This window comes from Carcharodon carcharias, chromosome 9 (genome assembly GCF_017639515.1).
Source record: "Carcharodon carcharias isolate sCarCar2 chromosome 9, sCarCar2.pri, whole genome shotgun sequence".
Classification (NCBI taxonomy): Eukaryota; Metazoa; Chordata; class Chondrichthyes; order Lamniformes; family Lamnidae; genus Carcharodon; species Carcharodon carcharias.
Window position 1 is genome coordinate 156,218,038 of NC_054475.1, and position 19,297 is coordinate 156,237,334.

The window sequence follows — 19,297 nt, forward strand, 5'->3', positions numbered from 1 at the left end:
TTTCTCTGGCTGTATATTAGTTCTCAGCCTGATTGTAAGGCTGTACTCTTCTTACCAGGGGATCTTTCCTGGTGTCCCACTTGGGAGTGTCTCACCTTGCTGACCTGCTGAGGGTGCCCTGGAGGGAGACCCAGTGCATTGGTGCTCCAGTGCTTGACGCATAATGATTGTCCGCACCTCCTGACAAGATCAGTTTTTTCAGGGATCGACTTGGAAAGCCGTGTGACTTTCCTGCTCTCCATGTGGAACAAGTGGAAGATGGCTGCCCCTCCTGCTGGATACAAAAACCCAGGAATAGTCATCGATCTGCTGCATAGGCTGGAATGTGATGGGTGACTTAAAAGAGAGACTTGAATTTAATGTAACGCCTTTCATGACCTCAGGACATCCCAGAGCATTTTACAGTGGATGAAACACTTGTTGAAGTGTGGTCCCTGTACTCCCTATTTCGGCAACATGCTCTAGCCCTCAACCAACCGTTGGCGGCCTTCAACTGCCTGGGCCCCAAGCCCTGAAATTTGAGGGCCTTTAAGATGTTCTTTAAAACCTACCTCTCTTGGTTAGCTCACCTAATATTTCATATGGCTCGGTGTCAAATTTTGTCTTAATGCTTTTATGAAGCACCTTGGGATAGTTTACTAGGTAAAAGGTGGTATATAAATGCAAGTTGTTGTTGTTGCAATAATGGAAACGCAGCAGCCCATTTGGGCGCAGTAGACCCCCACAAACAAGGCGATAATGAGTCAGTAATTTGTTTTAGTGAATACTGCTTATGGGATGAAGAGACCTGAACAAGCAAGGAAGTGGGGTGCGGGGTGGGCAAGGCTGAGCAGAGTGACTAAATACAACAATAACAAAATTCCATCCAGTCTCCCTGATCTACTGTTTGGGGCAAACCATCCGTCACTTACAGATTTGTATTTCTAAACTAGGACCCCCCTTTCACCCTTGATGTTCCACTTGGGGTTGTGAATCGTATTGAAAAGATTGCTGGCATTCAAGAGAATTCCTGTGGCCTGGAGATTGTGTGCAAGGTAATGGTTTCCATTTGCATTGTATTTACTAGAGGAAAAGTTGACAAGGAAGTAGTAGCAGTCGTGCAGCTATATAAAGCACTGGTTAGACTACACCTGGTGTACTGTGGGCAGTCCTGGGCAAAACGCCTTGGGAAGGATATATTGGTGGATTTGCCAAAGCGAGACCTGGACTCCCAGGGTTAAATTACAAGGAGAAATTACACAAACTAAGGTTGTACTCCCTGGAATTTGGAAAGTGATTTAATCAGAGTTTTCAAAATATTAAGGGGAATAGATGGGGTGGCTGGGAGAAATTATTTCTGCTGAATAAGCAGTCTGGAACTAGGGACATAGTCTAAAGATTAGACAACAGACATTTCAGGAATGAAATTAGGAAACACTCCTTCAGACAAAGGGCCGCCGAGGTTTGGAACTTTCTTCCACAGTTACCAAGTGATGCTAGATTGATTGTTAATTTTAGAACTGGGATGGATAGATTTTTTGTCAGCCAAAGGTGTTAAAGGGGGTGGGGCAGAATCAGATTTGAGGGGCTGAATGGTCGTCTCCTGTTCCTGTGTGTTCGCACCAGGTGTGAACCAGCACCTGGGAACTGTTTGGTTAGCAATGTTGACAATGGAGCAAATTATTGAATAAATTTGTTGCATTCTCTCGGAAGATGAAGTGTCCTTTCGAGTTTTTCAGCTGCCTTCAATTTTTTGTTCTCCAGAATTATTGCCTTTGTTTTGCACTTTTCAACAGTTCTGAAATGATCTCTGGTTTACAGTTGCCTTCATCATATAGAACAATGGATAGTTTCCTCTGATGTTTCAACTCCTCTGATGCCTGGCCCTAACCATCTCCTCTTCACCATGGGCGTCCAATCCCTCTACACCTCCATCCTCCACCGGGATGGTCTGAGGGCTCTCCGCTTCTTCCTCGAACAGAGGCCTGAACAATCCCCATCCACCACTACTCTCCTCCGTCTGGCTGAACTTGTTCTCACGCTGAACAATTTCTCCTTTAATGTGTCTCACTTCCTCCAAATAAAAGGTGTGGCTATGGGTACCTGCCTGGGCCCTAGTTGTGCCTGTCTCTTTGCGGAGTATGTGGAACATTTCTTGTTCCAGTCCTACTCAGGCCCCCTTCCATAACTCTCTTTTTCAGTACGTCGGTGCTGCTTCATGTTTTTGTCTGGACCAGGAAAAATTTATCAATTTTGCTTCCAATTTCCACCCCTCTATCACCTTCCCGTGGTCCATCTCCGACACTTCCCTTCCCTTCCTTGACCTCTCTGTCTCAATTTCTGGTGATAGACTGTCCACCAATATCCATTACAAGCCCACTGACTCCCACAGCTACCTCGACTACAGCGTATCAAACCAGGCGTACTTTAGCTTTCTATTTATACTTTACTTCCGGACATTGTTAGACTTGATCCTGTCTAATTGTCTTAACAGGATATGAGAAATCTGCGGTTTGCATACAAACAGGAAGAGCATGGGAAACTCGAGATCTTTGAGAACCTAACACAGTTTGCCTTTCCTGTCTCTAGGAACTTGGTAAGTCTGTTTTGTGCTGTGATGAGTTTAAATTTTGCAGTTGGTGTAACTTTGAAGCTGCTTGATGAGCTACTCAGGTGTGACTTATGAAAAAAAAATTGCTGCTAAATATTTGAATACGCAAGTTCCTTTTATACTATAGTTGATAATATACTGGCAAGCAAGTTACAAAGCACAGTTCTGTTTTATGTTTGTGTGTAAGCTGCTGTGGGCAGGGGTTCTCAACTGTTATCCACACCATTGTTATAGAAGCTAAAGTTGTTTGTCATTATGGTACAGATGGAGGCCATTCAGCCCATGCTGGCTCTCTGTAGACCAATCACCTCAGTAGATTGTTGTCTTCAGTTGTTTGTCCATTTCTTGCATTAATTTCTCTCATTGCTACCCTCCCCATGGCACTAGCAATCTTCCACCAGGTGCCCATCATTCACTGAACACTGACCACCTACAGGTTATTTGACCATGTGGGGCTTCACAGATCTCGCCCGAAGTGCACGTTCTGCCAGAAGCCGATGGACACTGATCCAGTGTGTGAACCTTCCCTAATCACCTGCACAGCCCTTCCACCCATCACCGAAGCACTGGGGTGAGGTCAGATTCAGTGCCCACGTTGTTAAGTTTTCCATTGACCCTGAAAACTTCAATACAGCAATTGATGGGGTGTGCCCTTAACATTTCTTTAACTCAGAAGAGCATGAGTTGCTGTATGTCTGATTGGACATGAATCTGCTGAAAGAAACTCCTTTTTTTATAAGTATCCATTGACTACACAACATGTGGATGGTGTGGCACTAGGCTGCCCATTGTACCACTGTCACGGCCTACACTCTCTCCTCCTGTAAAGTGTCCATCTTACTTAAAATTGCATTTTACGTAGGCAGTAAGAATGCTTTCCAAGTAAAATAAACATGGAATTCAGTGTTTGCAAGCTTCATGGGAGGAAACAACCTGGCAAATGAGATTTTAAAAATGCCAGTAATTATGAAGCATTTCAAAGAATGCCTACTGTATTATTAAGATTGGGTTAACATCAGACAGAGGACAGTGAGGTCCCAGGTCTGAATCTGACAACTTCTTTGGGCATCCAGCTCTCTGGCAATTTAAAAGGGTACCATTTGGGGAGTTGTGGTGGGGGGTTTGGTGTGACAGGGCAGTGAGGAGCGCTCACTAATCTGCTGCACTTTACTGAACTGCAGTGTAATTTGAGATCAGTGCTGCACTCAATAGCCGTTCAGTGCCTGTTGGTGACAGGACACAGTTGTTCTGCAGAACTGCCCGTCACTATCAATCACTGCATACACAAACAAAATGTTTAGTTTTCATTCTCGAGTCAAATGGTCACTGTCAGCCCCACAGAGGCCCAGTGTCATGCCAGTGCTCCCAGGGTTAGGTACTGCTGATTGCAGCAGGAGTCCAGAAGGTGGTTAGTGGGAGTGCTGCTGAAACCCATCATTTAGCTTCAGAAAGAGTGAAGGTTCCTGTGAAGTGGATTTATAGAAACCCTGAGACCTGTAAAATACCTTTTGGATTAGGGGAAGCAGCTGCACTTTTCTCTTCAAAGGCCTAAATTAGTTCTAGGTTAAAGCAGATTTTGTATGTATGCGAGTTAAAATTCTTTGAAAATCTCACAACCAGAACTCAATTTACTGTGTTGGAGCAGCCGTGTGAAAGTAAAGTTAATGCTGGTCAGTTAAAGCAAAAATGAATGCAGTTTTGCGTAGTTTGTGCGAAGTGTTGGAAAGACCCTCTGAAACTTTACTCGAGGTGTCGTATGACGAGCGCTAAAATGACACCTCTGATATGCCTGAGGGCCAGTTTACTAATGTAGATATTTAAATTTGCAGGAGCTTATTAGCTCTGATTAAATAATATAACCTAGGACAGTTTTCTTGAAACGTGATCCAAGTAATCCTTGGCATTTTATTCTTTCCGAGAATAACTGTGAAATAAGCTTGCCATTGGAAATGCTTTAATTCAAAAGTGGCCCCCTGCACAGGCCTCTCTCAGAAAACCATGGCCATTGACAGCCCAGGTGGCTGTTATTTACCCAATAGAAAGTGCTGACTAGCCCTACGTGTAGCTACAGTGACACAGTTTTAGCCCCTCAAACTAATTTTTATAGAAATCATCTTCTACACATTACAGGTAAATGTACCTCACATGTGTGTTTAAATAACACGTCTCTACCAAGCATTCATTGTGAAACTTTGCAGTCTTTTCCTTTCACTGAAATTGGAACTGATCACCCCTGTACGATACAGCTCGGTGCATGTAGTTTGTAGCATTTTTGTTTAGCAGTCCAACAAATGTTTTCAGACTTGTCACCTGCCTGCTCTCCACCCAGAACATCAACCCCGCCTCCCCCCTCCCCACCCCTAGCTCCTGCTGCCTACCCAAGCCCCCCTACCCTTTGACCCGCTGCCAAGCACCCCCCCACACACACACACACACACACACACACACACACACACACACACACACACACACACACACACACACCTCTCCTCCCCCATGCTTGCTATCTGCCGGCTATTGGTTTGGGCTAATTCCTTCTGCTGGCACCAATCAGTTAGGTATTCCTGTTGGTCGAGCTGACCACAGTGATAGCTCCCCCTCTCCATACCATGTTGCTGGTGGCTCCGGCGCGCTCATGCGCTATTTTCCCCTGTGTCATCCACTATTTTAGCAGATGGCCCACAAGCAGTAACTAAAAGTAAAGTCCGCATGATGACCCAAAAAACACTTGCACACTTTTTACATTATGTCAACTAGCAAACGGGTCAAAGTTCAAATGCTGACATGATGCAAATAGGAGTGTGGAGATCCCAAGGCCAGTGACAGTGTCAGTTGCTCACTATTTACTGATACAATGAGGAACGTCAGGATTCCAAATTAGCCACATGGTAAACACTGCTTTAAATTAGGTATGGTGCATTTGATCATAATGTGCTGTTTCATTATGATTTTCTCACAATGTTTTCTTTGTTCCTCTTTAGCCACTGTTTGCGGTGAAGTATAAGGAGAACTACCCTGTTCAGGGCTGGAAGGTGTATGACCCAGTTGCAGAATATAAAAGACAGGTGTGTCACTTATGTCACTCCAGCGCAAAACTTACTTTGTGGGATGTCACTGTTTCTGTGTGAAGCACGTTATTTAAACCTGCTCTACTTTTTAATCCCAAGTTTGCAAAGTTTTGTCATCTTCCACCTTTTGAGCTATAGATGGAAACGAGTGAGTCGAGGGTCTGTCATTTCCGTTCTTCAGCTCTCTGAATGTGGGCAGCATTGGCAAGGATGCACTTATGGCTGCTCCCTGGCTACCCTGGGACATCATACTAAATTAAAGGTGCTATACAAAAGCCAGTACTTGATGAGCTCACTTGGCCTCTTCAAAGGGCTACAAGAGTCAGCAACATTAAGTGGGACTGGAGTCACGTGTAAGTCAGACTGGCTATGGGTGGTAGGACCCCTTCCCTGAGGTGCATTAGCGAATCAGTCAGTTGTTTTTTTCACAATGAAATGGGAATTCTCCTGGTCATTTTCTCTTGTGCAAAGCTACAGTTTACCAGATTTAATTGAATTCTTATGTGAATATTGAAGGGAGAAGTTTGTCATTAAAACCCCTTTTAAAGTTCAGGTATATTGATCTGAGAAATACACTGACTCCTCTAAGTGGCAATAGTGTAAATATATTATTGTGCATGTATCTTTTTAAAATTTTTGTAATTCTTGATTCCACAGTCATAGAATTATATAGCACATTAGGAGGCCATTCAGTCCATCCTGCTTGTCCTAGCTCTTTGAAAGAGCTGGCCTGTTGATCCAGTTTTTTTTTGCAGCTGCAGTGGGCCCATTTTGGGAGGCAGTGCTGTGTAAATATAGGCCCAGTGGGCTGACTGTATGTACGGTGTCTGTAAGCAGCACTCAGGTTTGATTAGCTGTGTGCATGACAGTGGGATAGCTGAACTGTAAACATAACAAAATCTAGACACTTCTCCAGTTAAGTGCATTTATATAGTGCTTTTCACGACCATTGGACATCTCAAGGTGCTTTACAAAGAAGTACTTTTGCTTTTGAAATTTAGTCATTGTTGTAATGTAGGAAATGTGGCAGCCAATTTGTGCATAGCAAGCTCCCACAAACAGCAATGTGATAATGACCAGATAACCTTTTTGTGATGTTCATTTAGGGATAAATATTGGCCAGGACACCAGCGATAACTCCTTTGCTCCCCGTTGAGATAGTGCCATGGAATCTTTTGTGTTCACCTGAAGATAGCAAACAGGGCCTCAGTTTAATATCTTACCTGAAAGCAGCAGTTTTACCAACGCAGCACTCCCTCAGTACTGCATAGGGAGAGTGGCCTTGATTTATTTGTGCTCAAGTCCTAGAGTGGAGTGAAAGAAAAGGAGAGAGTGCTGGAAGGACTCAGCAAGTCAGGCAGCAGCTGTGGACGAGAGAAACCGAGTTTGTCTTTTTTTTTCCCTCTAACTCTCTCTTTACGTTTTGTTGCAGGGACTGCCGAACGAAAGTTGGGCAATAAGTAAAATCAACAGCAACTATGAGCTCTGTGATACCTACCCTTCTGTTGTGGTGGTGCCAACCAGTGTCAAAGATGACGACCTGTGCAGAGTGGCAGCATTCCGCACCCGTGGGCGCATCCCAGTGAGTTCCCAAAAGTCTCGCTTTCGTTGTTTGAGTCTCACTTGCATTGCTGCATCAAGCACTCCGGGACAATCACTTAATTTTGAGCTTTAATGAGCCTGACACAGAGCAGTTTCTGTAATCGTTTTCCCTTTGAGAACCACAACACCACTGCGGTTTTAGAGGGGGGAGAAATATTCTGGTTAACATTTGTATTCATTTTGTGAATTAAACAGTAGTTTTCTCCTCCATTTAATCTTAACCAATAACTGATGCTTAAACTGTTTGTTTTTAATAAATGCATAGCTTCCACCCTTTTAAAAAAAAATGTTGAAGGGATATTAAGTAAACATAACAGCGCTATTCAAGAAAGGAGAGAGATTTGGCCTGACATCAGTTGTTGGGAAAATGCTGAAATGGGGGTGTTACAAATTCACTGGCAAAATCATAATATGATCAGGGAATGTTCCACATGATATTATGAAAGAGAAATTATGTCTGATAAATTTATTAAGAGTTTATTGAAGATATAACTAGTAGGATAGATAAAGAGGGACTAGTATATTTGGATTTCTAAAATGCATCCAACAAGGTGCCACGTACAAGATTGCTAGACAAGATAAGGGTTCATAGAGTTGGGGTAATATATTAGCTGGGGTGGAGGATTGGTGAACAGACAGGAAGCAGCGAGTAGGGATAAAGGGAGCAAGTTGGCAGGTGGTAACTTGCAGGGTGATCCCGGGGTCTCAGCTATTTACATTCTATATTAATGACTTAGATGAAAGCATCGAGAGTAATATATCCAAGTTTGCTGATGGTACATTGCAAGGTAGGAATGTAAGCTGTGAGTAGGATACTAAGGTTGCAGAAAGTTATAGACAGGCTAAGTGAGTGGGCATAAAGGCAGCAGATGTAGGGAATTGTGAGGTTATTCACTTTGGTAGAAAGAAAGAAAACCAGAATTTTTTTTTAAAATGGTGCGAAACTTTTAAATGTTGGTGTCCTTGTACAAGCCACATACAGTTTGCATGCAGTTATGGCTGCATTTAGGAAGGCAAATGGTATGTTGGCATTTATTGCAAGGCGATTGGAGTACAAGAATAAAGATACAATTGCATAGGGTTTTGGTGAGACTACACCTGGAATACTGTGTGCAGTTTTGGTCTCCATTCTTAAGGAAGGATATATTTGCATTGAAGGCGGTACAGCGACAACTCACTAGATCGATTACAGGAATGAGAGGGTTGTCCTACGATGAGAGGCTGAGTAAGTTGGGTCTAAGCTCTCTGGAATTTAGGAAAATGAGAAAAAATCTCATTGAAACATTCAAGATTCTCAGGGAGCTGGACAGGCTAGACACCGGGAGGCTGTTACCCCTGGAGATTCTCATACTGAGGGATGTACTCTCGGGTCAGTCATTTGGCACTGAGATGAGAAATTTCTTCTCTCGAGAGTGTGGTAAATATTTGGAATTATCTACCTCCGATGCTCAGTCAATGACTACATTCGAGGCTGAGATAGATAGACTTATGCACCCTTAGAGAATCAAGGTGGGAATCAGGTGGGAAAATTGAGTTATGTTGGAGGATCAACCATGATCTTGGTGAATGGTGGAGCAGGTTTGAGGGGCTGTGCAGCCTACTCCAGATCCTAATTTGTTTGTTCTTATAATAGTGTCACGAAGAATAGTCAAAAACTGGTCTCTTGTGACATCAGAAGCTCTCTTTTTTTTGATGGTTTTTGTTTTTAGTTACAGATTTTTTTTTTAATCATTGTCATTTATTTTGCCATCTTTGTGTGTGCTTTCTACTTCTCCTGGCCCTCCCGCTCCCCTTCCTGTACTGCCACCATGTTTGTGTGAGTTTGAACATGAAATCCAGTGGCTTCTCTCTTCCATAGTGACCCCAGACTGTCGACACTGTTAAAGGGAGCTCCAGCTGCTGAATCCTTGCATTAATGACTGCTGGACATTGCAGAGAAAGCACTGCGTGTATGAAGTGGAGCTTAGTGCACATGCGCGTGCACACACATGGCACACATGACACACACAGGCACATGACACACACGCACACCCCATCACACGCGACACACACACACACACACACACACACACACACACACACACATAAATAATTAAACCAGTTGGGAGAAACAAACAGAATGAACTGTTTGAAAATAGGCTGCTGTTTGTTGGCTTACATTATTGTTTCAACAATTTAAAGAAAACTACAGTGGCATTCAGAGTTATGTTTACGTGAGTTAAGCCATGCCAAAGTTTTGCTGGCAACTGAGTAAAGTAGTAAGGGTCTGGGACTGAAGGAGACACTGCCCAGGAAATATCGATGAGCTGGTGCAGACATAATGGGCCAAATGGCCTCTCTGTGCGGTAGAAATTCTGTGATAATTTAGTGCATTGATCCTGGAAGTATTAACTCTTTCTGTGTGTTCAAATAGTTTCGTCTTTCTTACCCAATTCTTTGAACAAGTCTTCTCCCCTTCATTCCTAGAGAGAGAAATATCTACCCTCAGAATCAATATCCTCACAAAATTTATGTACTTCCACAGCATCGACATTGCACCAACACCAGCCCCAAGCTCCTCTGACACTTTATATTTGTCTTTGCCACACTATAGTCAACTACTCTTAACACTTTGCTTGCTCAACTCTCACCCTCCACCTTGGATTAACTCTAAATTGACTAATACCCTGCCTTCACAGATTAATCAGAACCTCATTAAATGGCAGAATAAGCCTGAGGGGTTAAATGACCCACTCCTGTTCCTATGAATCCCATATACTGTGAATAACTTATATTAAAAAAAGTGCCCTTAAAACACTTGAGTATGAATGTACCTGAAAACTCCTTTTCCTTGTTCCTCAGGTTTTGTCATGGATCCATCCGGAAAGCCAAGCAACAATTACCAGGTGCAGCCAGCCAATGGTGGGGCCAAATGACAAGCGGTGCAAGGAAGACGAGAAGTACTTACAAACCATAATGGACGCCAATGCTCAATCTCACAAGCTAATCATTTTTGACGCTCGGCAAAGCAGTGTTGCAGATGCCAATAAGGTGCACATTATGGAAATTGTGGTGGGAGTAACAAACGTGGCTGTACATAGACTGTGGTTGGAAACTTGAAAATCGACTGCAGTGAATTCAGATTCCATTGTGTTTGAGTAATGTTTATGTAGGTCAATTAGCTGAGAGAATTTCAGCTCTTTGTAATATTCATACTCGATTGCTGCAGCCCTGCATTGGAGTTAATGTAAGTGGCCATGACATTGAAAGTGTTGAGGAGGAGTGAGAGAAATATCTTGAGTCAAGTGAGCTCAGTCTTGTCTTTGTGCTTTTCTTAATCCATTGATATTTGCATAATTGCCATTTTCTTTCAGGCAAAAGGTGGAGGCTATGAGAGTGAAACTGCCTATTCCAACGCTGAGCTCGTTTTCTTGGAAATCCATAATATCCACGTCATGAGAGAGTCTCTGAGGAAACTGAAGGATATAGTTTACCCTGTGATAGACGAGTCCAAGTGGCTGTCAAATATCGATTCAACTCATTGGTTAGAGTACATAAGGGTGAGACACCTGCAGTTTGGAATTTATTTACTACCACTGGATGTAACTGGTCTCTTTGATTCAATTTTGAGAGACTCAATCTTTACAATCCTTGGAAGGTGTTAATGGTGTACAATTACAGGGGCATTGTTTTAAACTGGAAGTGGGATGAAATAACGACTGTGGTTAGAGTGGGGAAACTGCATGTTCAATTTGTAACCTCTTTACCTCCTTGCAGCTTTCACCCGTCTTCTGGTACTTTGCTCATGTAGCGGTCATTCATGTCACCGCCTTGATGGTGAACATCACTGGGCAGGTTTGCCACAGCAGCATCACTTTGGAGCATGACTCCCAGATACCCCCACAAACCCAGCTGGACAAGTGATCAGGAGCAGGCAATTCCTGCCAGCCCACCCTATCTTTCCTATCCTGAAACACTGCGTTCAACCTCAGTGCTGCAGCCTAAAGTTAACTGATTTGTGTGGTTCAGGTACTGACTGGATCCACAGGTGCCTCTGGTTTTATCAATTCTATAACTGACATAGGAAAATGGAAATATGAGTCTCAGGAACACTTAATCTACAAGGAAGATTTTTTTTTTGCAAAATTATACTTTATAAAATATCTGAAAGAACATTACAAAGCGTTTCAAAATGGCCAACACAAAAAGTGGTATCATATTTGAGTTATTCACATAGATCATGTTGCACCTTGAGGTGCTTTAATACAATCAAAGAACATTACAGACCTTTCAAAATGGTCATTACAGACTGTCAGACAGTGCAATGGTATTTAAGTTATCTACATCACGTTGCACTCGGAGGTGCTTCAATACAATTGTGATGCATATAATATTCACTGCATACATTCAATGTGAGTCGTACAGCCCGAGGGGTCTATACAATTCCCAGCCCCTCGCTGCACTAAAGGGAAGACATTTGTGCTCTTCTCTCTGGGTAATGAGCTGTGCCTGGGCAGAGGTTTCAACTTAGACAAGGGTGTAAACTCCAAGGCATTAGCGTATCAGTCACTGTGACTGCAACAGAAAGTTGGATGGGGTTTATAATGGGCAGACAATTTGAAGGGGATTTTAATCCCCTTGCCCGTCCGATAGTTCTACCCTTTCCATGTTAAACACCTCGGGCAGAATATTAAGCTCAGCGGGCGGGCGCTGAGTGTAAAATGACACATGGTGATGTCAGGCCAGCATCCCGATGTCATCGCACAGTCCTGCGTTATTTAGTTCGGCGGGTGGGCGCTGGAGTCGGCAGCGTGTTCGCCGACAACTAAAATGCCTCTTAAGGCCGTTAAAAAGGTAATTAAATTCAAATTTACGCTGCCCATCCAACCTAATGGTTCGTGGCCGGCGAATAGGCCAAGCAGCCTTTGATCTTTTTAGGAAACCTCAGCCCCGGGCAGGATGAGGTTTCCTAAAGCAAATAAAAATCAAATAAAAATTTTACACTTGAATTAAAAACATGTTCCTGCTCATGTGACAGAGTCACATGAGGGGATATGTTTTATGACATTTTTATTTTTAGTAAGTAGCGTTTTATCTCCCTGAGGCAGCGCTGTGCCTCAGGGAGATTATGAAGCGCTCACTCGTGTGCATGCATGAAATTCGCGCTCAGCCCACTCACCCTCTTCTCCCTTCCCCCCCCCCGGCACAGGCAGTGCTCAGCACTGCCGCTTGCGTTCCATGCTGGGTGGGCGGCAATTGGCACGCCAGCCCGAAATCACGGTGCGGTGCCGATTGCGGGCGGTGGTCGACTGTCCAACTGCCCCAGCCGAACCCGCACGCCAGGGCAAAATTCCGCCCCTAAAGATTGCCAGAAAGACTGTTATTTGCCCAGCTGGTGGAGGGATAGGAGCTTTACGTGGCATCTGCGATAATGAACATAGAATAAAAGACATCTCTGGGGCAGGGGTGAGGTGGGGTGGGGGGGGGAGGTTAAAACCCCACACTTCAATTGACTGCGCTTCAAACAGGGTCAGCCTGTCCAGGAGAAACCTAGTTTCTTGAGATAATTGGATCCTGAGATTGAATTGTAGTCTTTGACTCCCAGGTATTTATCCGTCTGAGAGAGTTTACTGACAGCAATTTACTGCAATTGTTGGCGTCCTGAACTGGAAGTTGTAAGTCTGAGGAGAGAAGATCTTGGGCCTAAATCCTGATGTATATCATTATTTTGTAATCTGAAAGTCTTACAGTTGAGACTAATCTTGCCCATGCTCTATATTTTCACAGTTGGATCTTTGACGTTAAAGATTAAACCCTTTCACTTTCTGTAATTCCAGTCATTTCCCTTACCTTGTATTTTTTTCTTTTCTTGAGGGAGTGTGATGTCTAGCCTGCACGCACCTCTCTGGATTCCCAAACACTGCCCTTTGGTAGACACCTTCAGAATGTGTAATCCGGGAATGGGGACTTCCCGCTTTCTCTGTGCCCCATTCTTTCAAAGATGATTTGGCTAAGCGCAGTGAATAAATTCCAGAAGGAGGTCATGGGGGGTGATGTCGCTATTTTATCTCTGGAGTCTCCTGGCCATCACTCACTGGAATTAACTTCTTTCAAAATGGAGAGATACATATGAACAAGGAGCCCCTCGAGCCTGCCCTGCCATTTAATAAGATCATGGCTGATCTGATAACCTCAAATCTGCATCCCACCTACCGCTTGATAACCTATCACCCCCTTGCTTACCAAGAATCTATCCGCCTCTACCTTAAAAATATTCAAAGACTCTGCTTCCACCGCCTTTTCAGGGAGGGAGTTCCAAAGACTCGCCACCCTCTGAAAGATTTGTGCCTCATCTCAGTTTTAAATGGGTGACCCCTTATTTCTAAACAGTGACCTCTAGTTCTAGAGTTTCCCACAAGAGGAAACATCCTCTCGACATCCGTCCTGTCAAGAGCCCTCAGGATCATAGTTGTAATTGGCCCCAGTCAGTTCTGTGACCGCACAGTGTTCCTCTCAGTGGCTTCGATATACCCAACATAGGGAGTCATTGAATCGATTCTGTTAGGGATATAAACGTCAGCTTGGGTTAAAATCACCTTTCTTTCTTTGCTTCCCCCCCCCCCCAATGTAACACCCCAACCTTAACATTGAGAGTAAGTACTAACAACCCTAGCCACAAAGTTTAACCATATACTGATAATTCCTCTTAGAATATTCACCAGCAACAGTGATACCCTACAACCATAGACATTAACAGCATTGAAAGAAGGTCATTCAGCCCATCCTTCCAGCAATGCCCCTGTGTGAGAGCAGTGTAAACTCATGCTCCGTAAAAGAGATATGAATATCCTGAAACATCAAATAAATTAATATTTTTTAATTTCTAAGAAGTTGTATTTCTTTACCTTCTAATCATTTCCTGAAGAGGCCCCAGTGTGATTTACAAGTGAATTACTTTTGAAGTCCAATCACTTTGGTTATGCAGGCAAGCACGGCAGCCATTTTATACACAGCAAGATCCCAAAGAAAGCAAATTAGTGAATGATCAGATTATCTGTTTTAGTCTTTTTTTTAAAAAAATATTCAATTTCCAAACAGATTTGCACATCTGATCAGTTTAGTTCTTGCTTTGATTTTGTAAATCATTTTATTTCAAGATAAAATGAAATGAAGTTTAAAATTTGGTGTCATTAGCTGTTGGACTGCACTTTGCTTCCTTTTGATAACCTATAGTCGAGTTGTTGGAATTGACCGTGCTTTCCTGATGCTCTTGGTTGTGTGAATTACAGTAACATAAGTCATCTATATTCCTATCCGCTGTAACTTAACCAGAGCTATGGCAAAGACAAGAACTAAGTACTGCTTCTTCATGTCAGTTTGGCTCAGTTGATTGCTCTTTCACCCAGGAGTCGAGAGATTTTGGGTTCAAGCCCCCGCTGGATTTAAAAGCACATTACAGGCTTACAGTGCTGTGGGGGTGCTGCATTGTCTGTTGGATGAGAAATTAAACCGAGATCCATTTGCCTGCTTGGGTAGGTATAAAACATCCCCATAGCACTCTTTAAAAAAGGACCTGGAGTTCTCTGGGTGCCTCACACCAGCGCCAAAACCAATACCACCAAAGACAAATAACCTGATTGTTCACTAATTTGACATCTTTGGGATTTTGCTGTATATAAACGGGCTGCCGTGTTTGCCTGCATAACCGAAGCGACTCCCTTCAAAAGTAAATCACGTTGGGGCCACTTGAGGATATAACTAGGGGGCAAAGAAATACAACGGCTTTATTCAATTCATGCTAAATTCTCCCCTGCTGGTGCAGTCTCAGCCTTGGCACATCTTTCGTTAATGGGCTGTCCTCTGTTCTCTCCCAGATCCTTTTAGCTGGAGCAGTGCGCATAGCAGACAAGGTTGAATCTGCAAAAACTTCAGTTGTGGTCCACTGTAGTGATGGCTGGGATCGGACTTCACAGCTGACAGCGCTGACCATGCTGATCCTCGACAGCTACTACCGAACCATCAAGGGATTTGAAGTGCTGATTGAAAAGGAGTGGCTAAGTTTTGGACACAGATTTGCAGTCGTAAGTAGCTAGAGAGCATAATGCAGTTAGGAGCGAGCAAATCTGAATCATTTTGCTCATTACTGCATTTAAAGTGTGTAACTTTTATAAACCTAGAATTGGGCTTCAGTCCCACTCCAGAGACTTGAGCGCATAATGTAGGCTGACACTCAAGTGGGAGTACTGAGTGGCTGTTACGGTGTCAGATATAGTGTTTTTCAGGTGAGAAGTTAAATCGGAACTCGTCTGCCTCCTCAGGTGGATGTGTTTCAAAGAGGAGCAGAGGAAGTTATTGCTGGTGCCCTGGCCAAAATCTACCCCTCAATCAACATCACCAAAAAAAAAACCATTTTCTGCTGTTTGTGGGAGCTTGCTGTGTGCAACTTGGCTGTTGCATTTCCTACATCCCCACAGTGACTACACTTGAATAGTATTTAATTGGCTATAAAAGCGCTTTGTGATGTTCCGAGGCTGTGTAAAGTGCTATATAAATGCAAACCTTTTCTTGTCCAGAGAATAGGGCATGGTGATGAGAACCATGCTGATGCTGACCGATCACCCATCTTCCTTCAGTTCATTGACTGTGTGTGGCAAATGACAAAGCAGGTAGGATTTTTCTTTGGCTGACTGCAGCAGTTGATTTACTAGTGTTTAATGATAACAGTATGTGTAGTTTCACATATTCTGCTTTCACTAGCAATCCTTCAAGCAACATCACCAGCACAGATTATCTGATCATTTATCTCATTCCTGTTTGTGGGAGCTTTCCATGCTTAGCTGTCCATTGCCTACGTTACAACAGTAATTACACTTCTGAAGTACTGTAAAGTGTTTTGGGGCGTTCTGAAGTGGTGAAAGGTGATATATAAATGCAAATCTTTCTAACAAACTGAGCTATTATTGATGCATTGTGAGGATCAGAGACTGTGGGCCTTTTCCTTGCCTCTCAAACACTCATTATTTTCAGTGGCATTGTTCCTTTGAGTCCGTATTGCTGTGATCTGTGGGTGGCTGAAGTATTTGGAGTGCCCTTTTTTTTAAATGCTGATTAACTTCCCTCAGAAGTAGGGTAAATGCCTACATTCTGTGCTTTGCAGGTTTCCTTGTATGTATGTTTTTTTTTTGCGTATCCTTTCAGCTTCCTGCATGTGTACATTCTCTGATTTCTTCTTGAATTGTTACATAATGCAAGCTGTAGAATCTGATGCGATCAGGAATGCGAAATGTGAAGCTATAATGTGTAAAGCTGCGCTGGTCTATCTGTTCATGTGACCTGCAAACGACTGAATAGAAAGAAGGTCTCTCTTCATCAGTCATGTTATAATGATATGACCTTTTTTCATGAAACCATGGGTGGAATCTTGTGCCCTTCCCCGTGACGAATTTGGTGGCAGAGGGCATTTAATTGGGTGGGAAGGTGGTGGGTGGGAGGCCTGCCCACTCAAGGGCCTCATCCTGCTGCTGTTGGTATTAAACCAGCGGTGGGTGAGGGGCTCGCCATGTGGGTAGCACAACAAACAAACCCTGGCATGTTTGCTTCGGGCTCCCAGAAGTTTCGGGGGGGTTGGTGGGGGGGAGGTGGTCCCTTGTTTATTGATCGAGGAACCTGGCATACGAAAGGGGGGAACGGGCCTGCTGAATTCCACCGCTCTTGCCCTTGCTGCTAACCACACCTCACCCCCACCTCCCCTGTCGTCCCCCTCCCCCCCGCCCCCTGTAATCATTTGCCTGTGCCTGGGTCCCTCATTAATCCAAGGCCTCAGGTGGGTGTAGCACCAGTAGCAGCCACTTCGGGGTCCTTGATCCTGCTGCAAGGCCTTCCAGCTTTAAGTGGTGCAAGAAGTGGCGGCCCTTCTCGAAAAAAGGCGATGCGGGGGGTCTCGTCAGCTCTCCAGCTGGCAGCCGAGACCCCCCCCCATTGCTTCCATAAGATTCCACCCCATGTCCCTGCACCAGCTCCATTTTTTTTTTTAAGTCATTCATGGGATGTGGGCATCACTGGCTAGATCAGCATTTGTTGCCCATCCCGAATTGCCCTTGTTCAGAGGGCATTGAAGAGTCAACCACTTTGCTGTGGGACTGGAGTCACATGTAGGCCGGCAGATTTCTTTCCCAATTGACAATGATTATATGGTCAGCATTAGGCTTTTTTAAATTCTGGGTTTTTATTGAATTCAATTCATGGCGAATGGGAGGTCGTCTTCCAGGGTTTTTAGTCTGGAGGAAGAGGCACCACTGTCCATTTAACTACCTGCTGGGCAGCAGATATGGTGGGCCTCAGAGTCAGCACGGGTGCCTCATGATATTTTCAGGCAGCAAGTGAAACTCCTCCAAAAACATAAGATTCCACCCTCTGTCTCTGTTTGTCTTTCTTCCTGTATGTCTGTCTCTTTCTTTCTTTCCTTTTGTTCTTTTTTTCTTTCTCTCTCTCACTCCTTTGCATTTACTCACGCTCTCCCTCTCTGTCCCTTAACCCCCCTCTCTCTCTCTCACCACCCACTTTGCTCTCCCTCCTCCTCTCTTTCTCCCCCTTCCTCTTCCCCCACTCTCTCTCTCTCTCTCTCTCCTTCCTCCACTTTCTCTCTCTCTCTCTCTCTCTCTCCTTCCTCCACTTTCTCTCTCTCTCTCTCCTTCCTCCACTCTCTCTCTCACTCCCTCCCCTGCCCTCTCTCCCTCCCCACCTCACCCATTACCTAGGTAAAGTCAAGGGTGGGAACACATTGTAAAGGAAAACGGTGGGCAGAAATTGGAGTTTTACCATTCCATGGCTCAGAGTGTCTGAGTTCTTCCACCTCACATCGTGCCCCTGCCTGAGCAATTTGCAAAGTTTAGGAGTTGTTTTCTGATCCTTTTTTTTTTTTACATCTTGTATGTCTGTATCCCTTCTCTCCCTAGTTTCCTGCAGCCTTTGAGTTTAATGAGCTCTTCCTGTTGACTATCCTGGACCATCTGTACAGCTGTCTGTTTGGGACATTCCTTTATAACTGTGAGCAACAACGAGCGAAGGAGGTATGTGAAGAGTCTGAAATCACTCAGACATGTTAACATTTGGAAGATGTTCACTGACAGACTCCGTTGGAACTCAGTTTTCACTGTCTCTGTGCTATTTGCATTATTACTGATAGCATACACAGCAGGAGGGTTATTTGAAGAAAGATGAATGTCTTAATCTCAACAATTAATAACTATATTTCTGTCGCCAGCAGTGTCATTGAGTAAGTTGCTGAGATAATGAACTAAAATGAATTCTGATTTATTGTTGTGCGACTTGCTATAGAATTTAAGGTGCAAATAGGAAAGAATTTCACAGCTCTGTGCCTTTCCATCTGTAATGAGAATTATCGCTTGTGATCTTGAAATTTGAAGTGTTGATTTGTACATGGTGTAAGCGCTAATAGCGTCCGCTGAACAATACAAGGTTAAAATCTAACCCTGCATACTGTTTCCTGTTGTTACAGGAAGTGCAGGCAAAGACAGTCTCCCTCTGGTCCTATGTAAACAGCCAATTGGAGGAGTTTACCAACCCATTTTATGTGAATTATGAAAATCATGTGCTTTACCCGGTTGCCAGCTTACGGCACTTGGAACTGTGGGTTAACTATTATGTGAGGTGGAACCCAAGGATGAGACCTCAGGTAAGGTGGTTATAAAACAAAAGAACATTCTGGGGACAAAAACATGAGAGCTCCTTTCTGTCCATTTGTGGAGATGCCCAGTAAAACCTATCAACTCCACTGCCTTTGGTGTTTCCGAGTTGGTTTATTTCTGCTCCCTTTACACCATGGATCCTTTTTTCTCTCTCACTTGCATTTCTTACCATCTTCTACCACTCAGTTCAGGAAGGATAAGGGAACCTGTCAAACTTGATTCAGTCGCTGGCACCTGCTCCTCTGTGGTTTCAAGTCCCACTCCAGACACTTGAGCACATAACCAAGGCTGATACTCTCAGTGCAGAACTGAGGGAGTGCTGCACTGTCGGAAGTCTCATCTTCTGGGTG

The 19,297-nt window shown here is 43.9% G+C and overlaps 1 protein-coding gene and 1 long non-coding RNA gene across 4 annotated transcripts in view; one reads left to right on the forward strand and one right to left on the reverse strand.

Moving 5' to 3' along the window:
* mtmr1b (myotubularin related protein 1b) overlaps positions 1–19,297 on the forward strand; it is a 71,630-nt gene that overhangs the window by 31,487 nt on the left and 20,846 nt on the right. For all 3 annotated transcript variants that reach the window (XM_041195690.1, XM_041195689.1, XM_041195691.1), the window contains 10 exons: positions 933–1,034; positions 2,474–2,575; positions 5,572–5,655; positions 7,091–7,240; positions 10,102–10,290; positions 10,614–10,799; positions 15,114–15,320; positions 15,813–15,905; positions 18,195–18,308; positions 18,758–18,934. In XM_041195690.1, the coding sequence (XP_041051624.1) occupies positions 933–1,034; positions 2,474–2,575; positions 5,572–5,655; positions 7,091–7,240; positions 10,102–10,290; positions 10,614–10,799; positions 15,114–15,320; positions 15,813–15,905; positions 18,195–18,308; positions 18,758–18,934 (1,404 nt within the window). The remainder of the gene's footprint in view (positions 1–932; positions 1,035–2,473; positions 2,576–5,571; positions 5,656–7,090; positions 7,241–10,101; positions 10,291–10,613; positions 10,800–15,113; positions 15,321–15,812; positions 15,906–18,194; positions 18,309–18,757; positions 18,935–19,297) is intronic.
* Positions 1–19,297, reverse strand: part of LOC121282163 — a 33,760-nt gene that overhangs the window by 10,825 nt on the left and 3,638 nt on the right. The window lies entirely within an intron of this gene.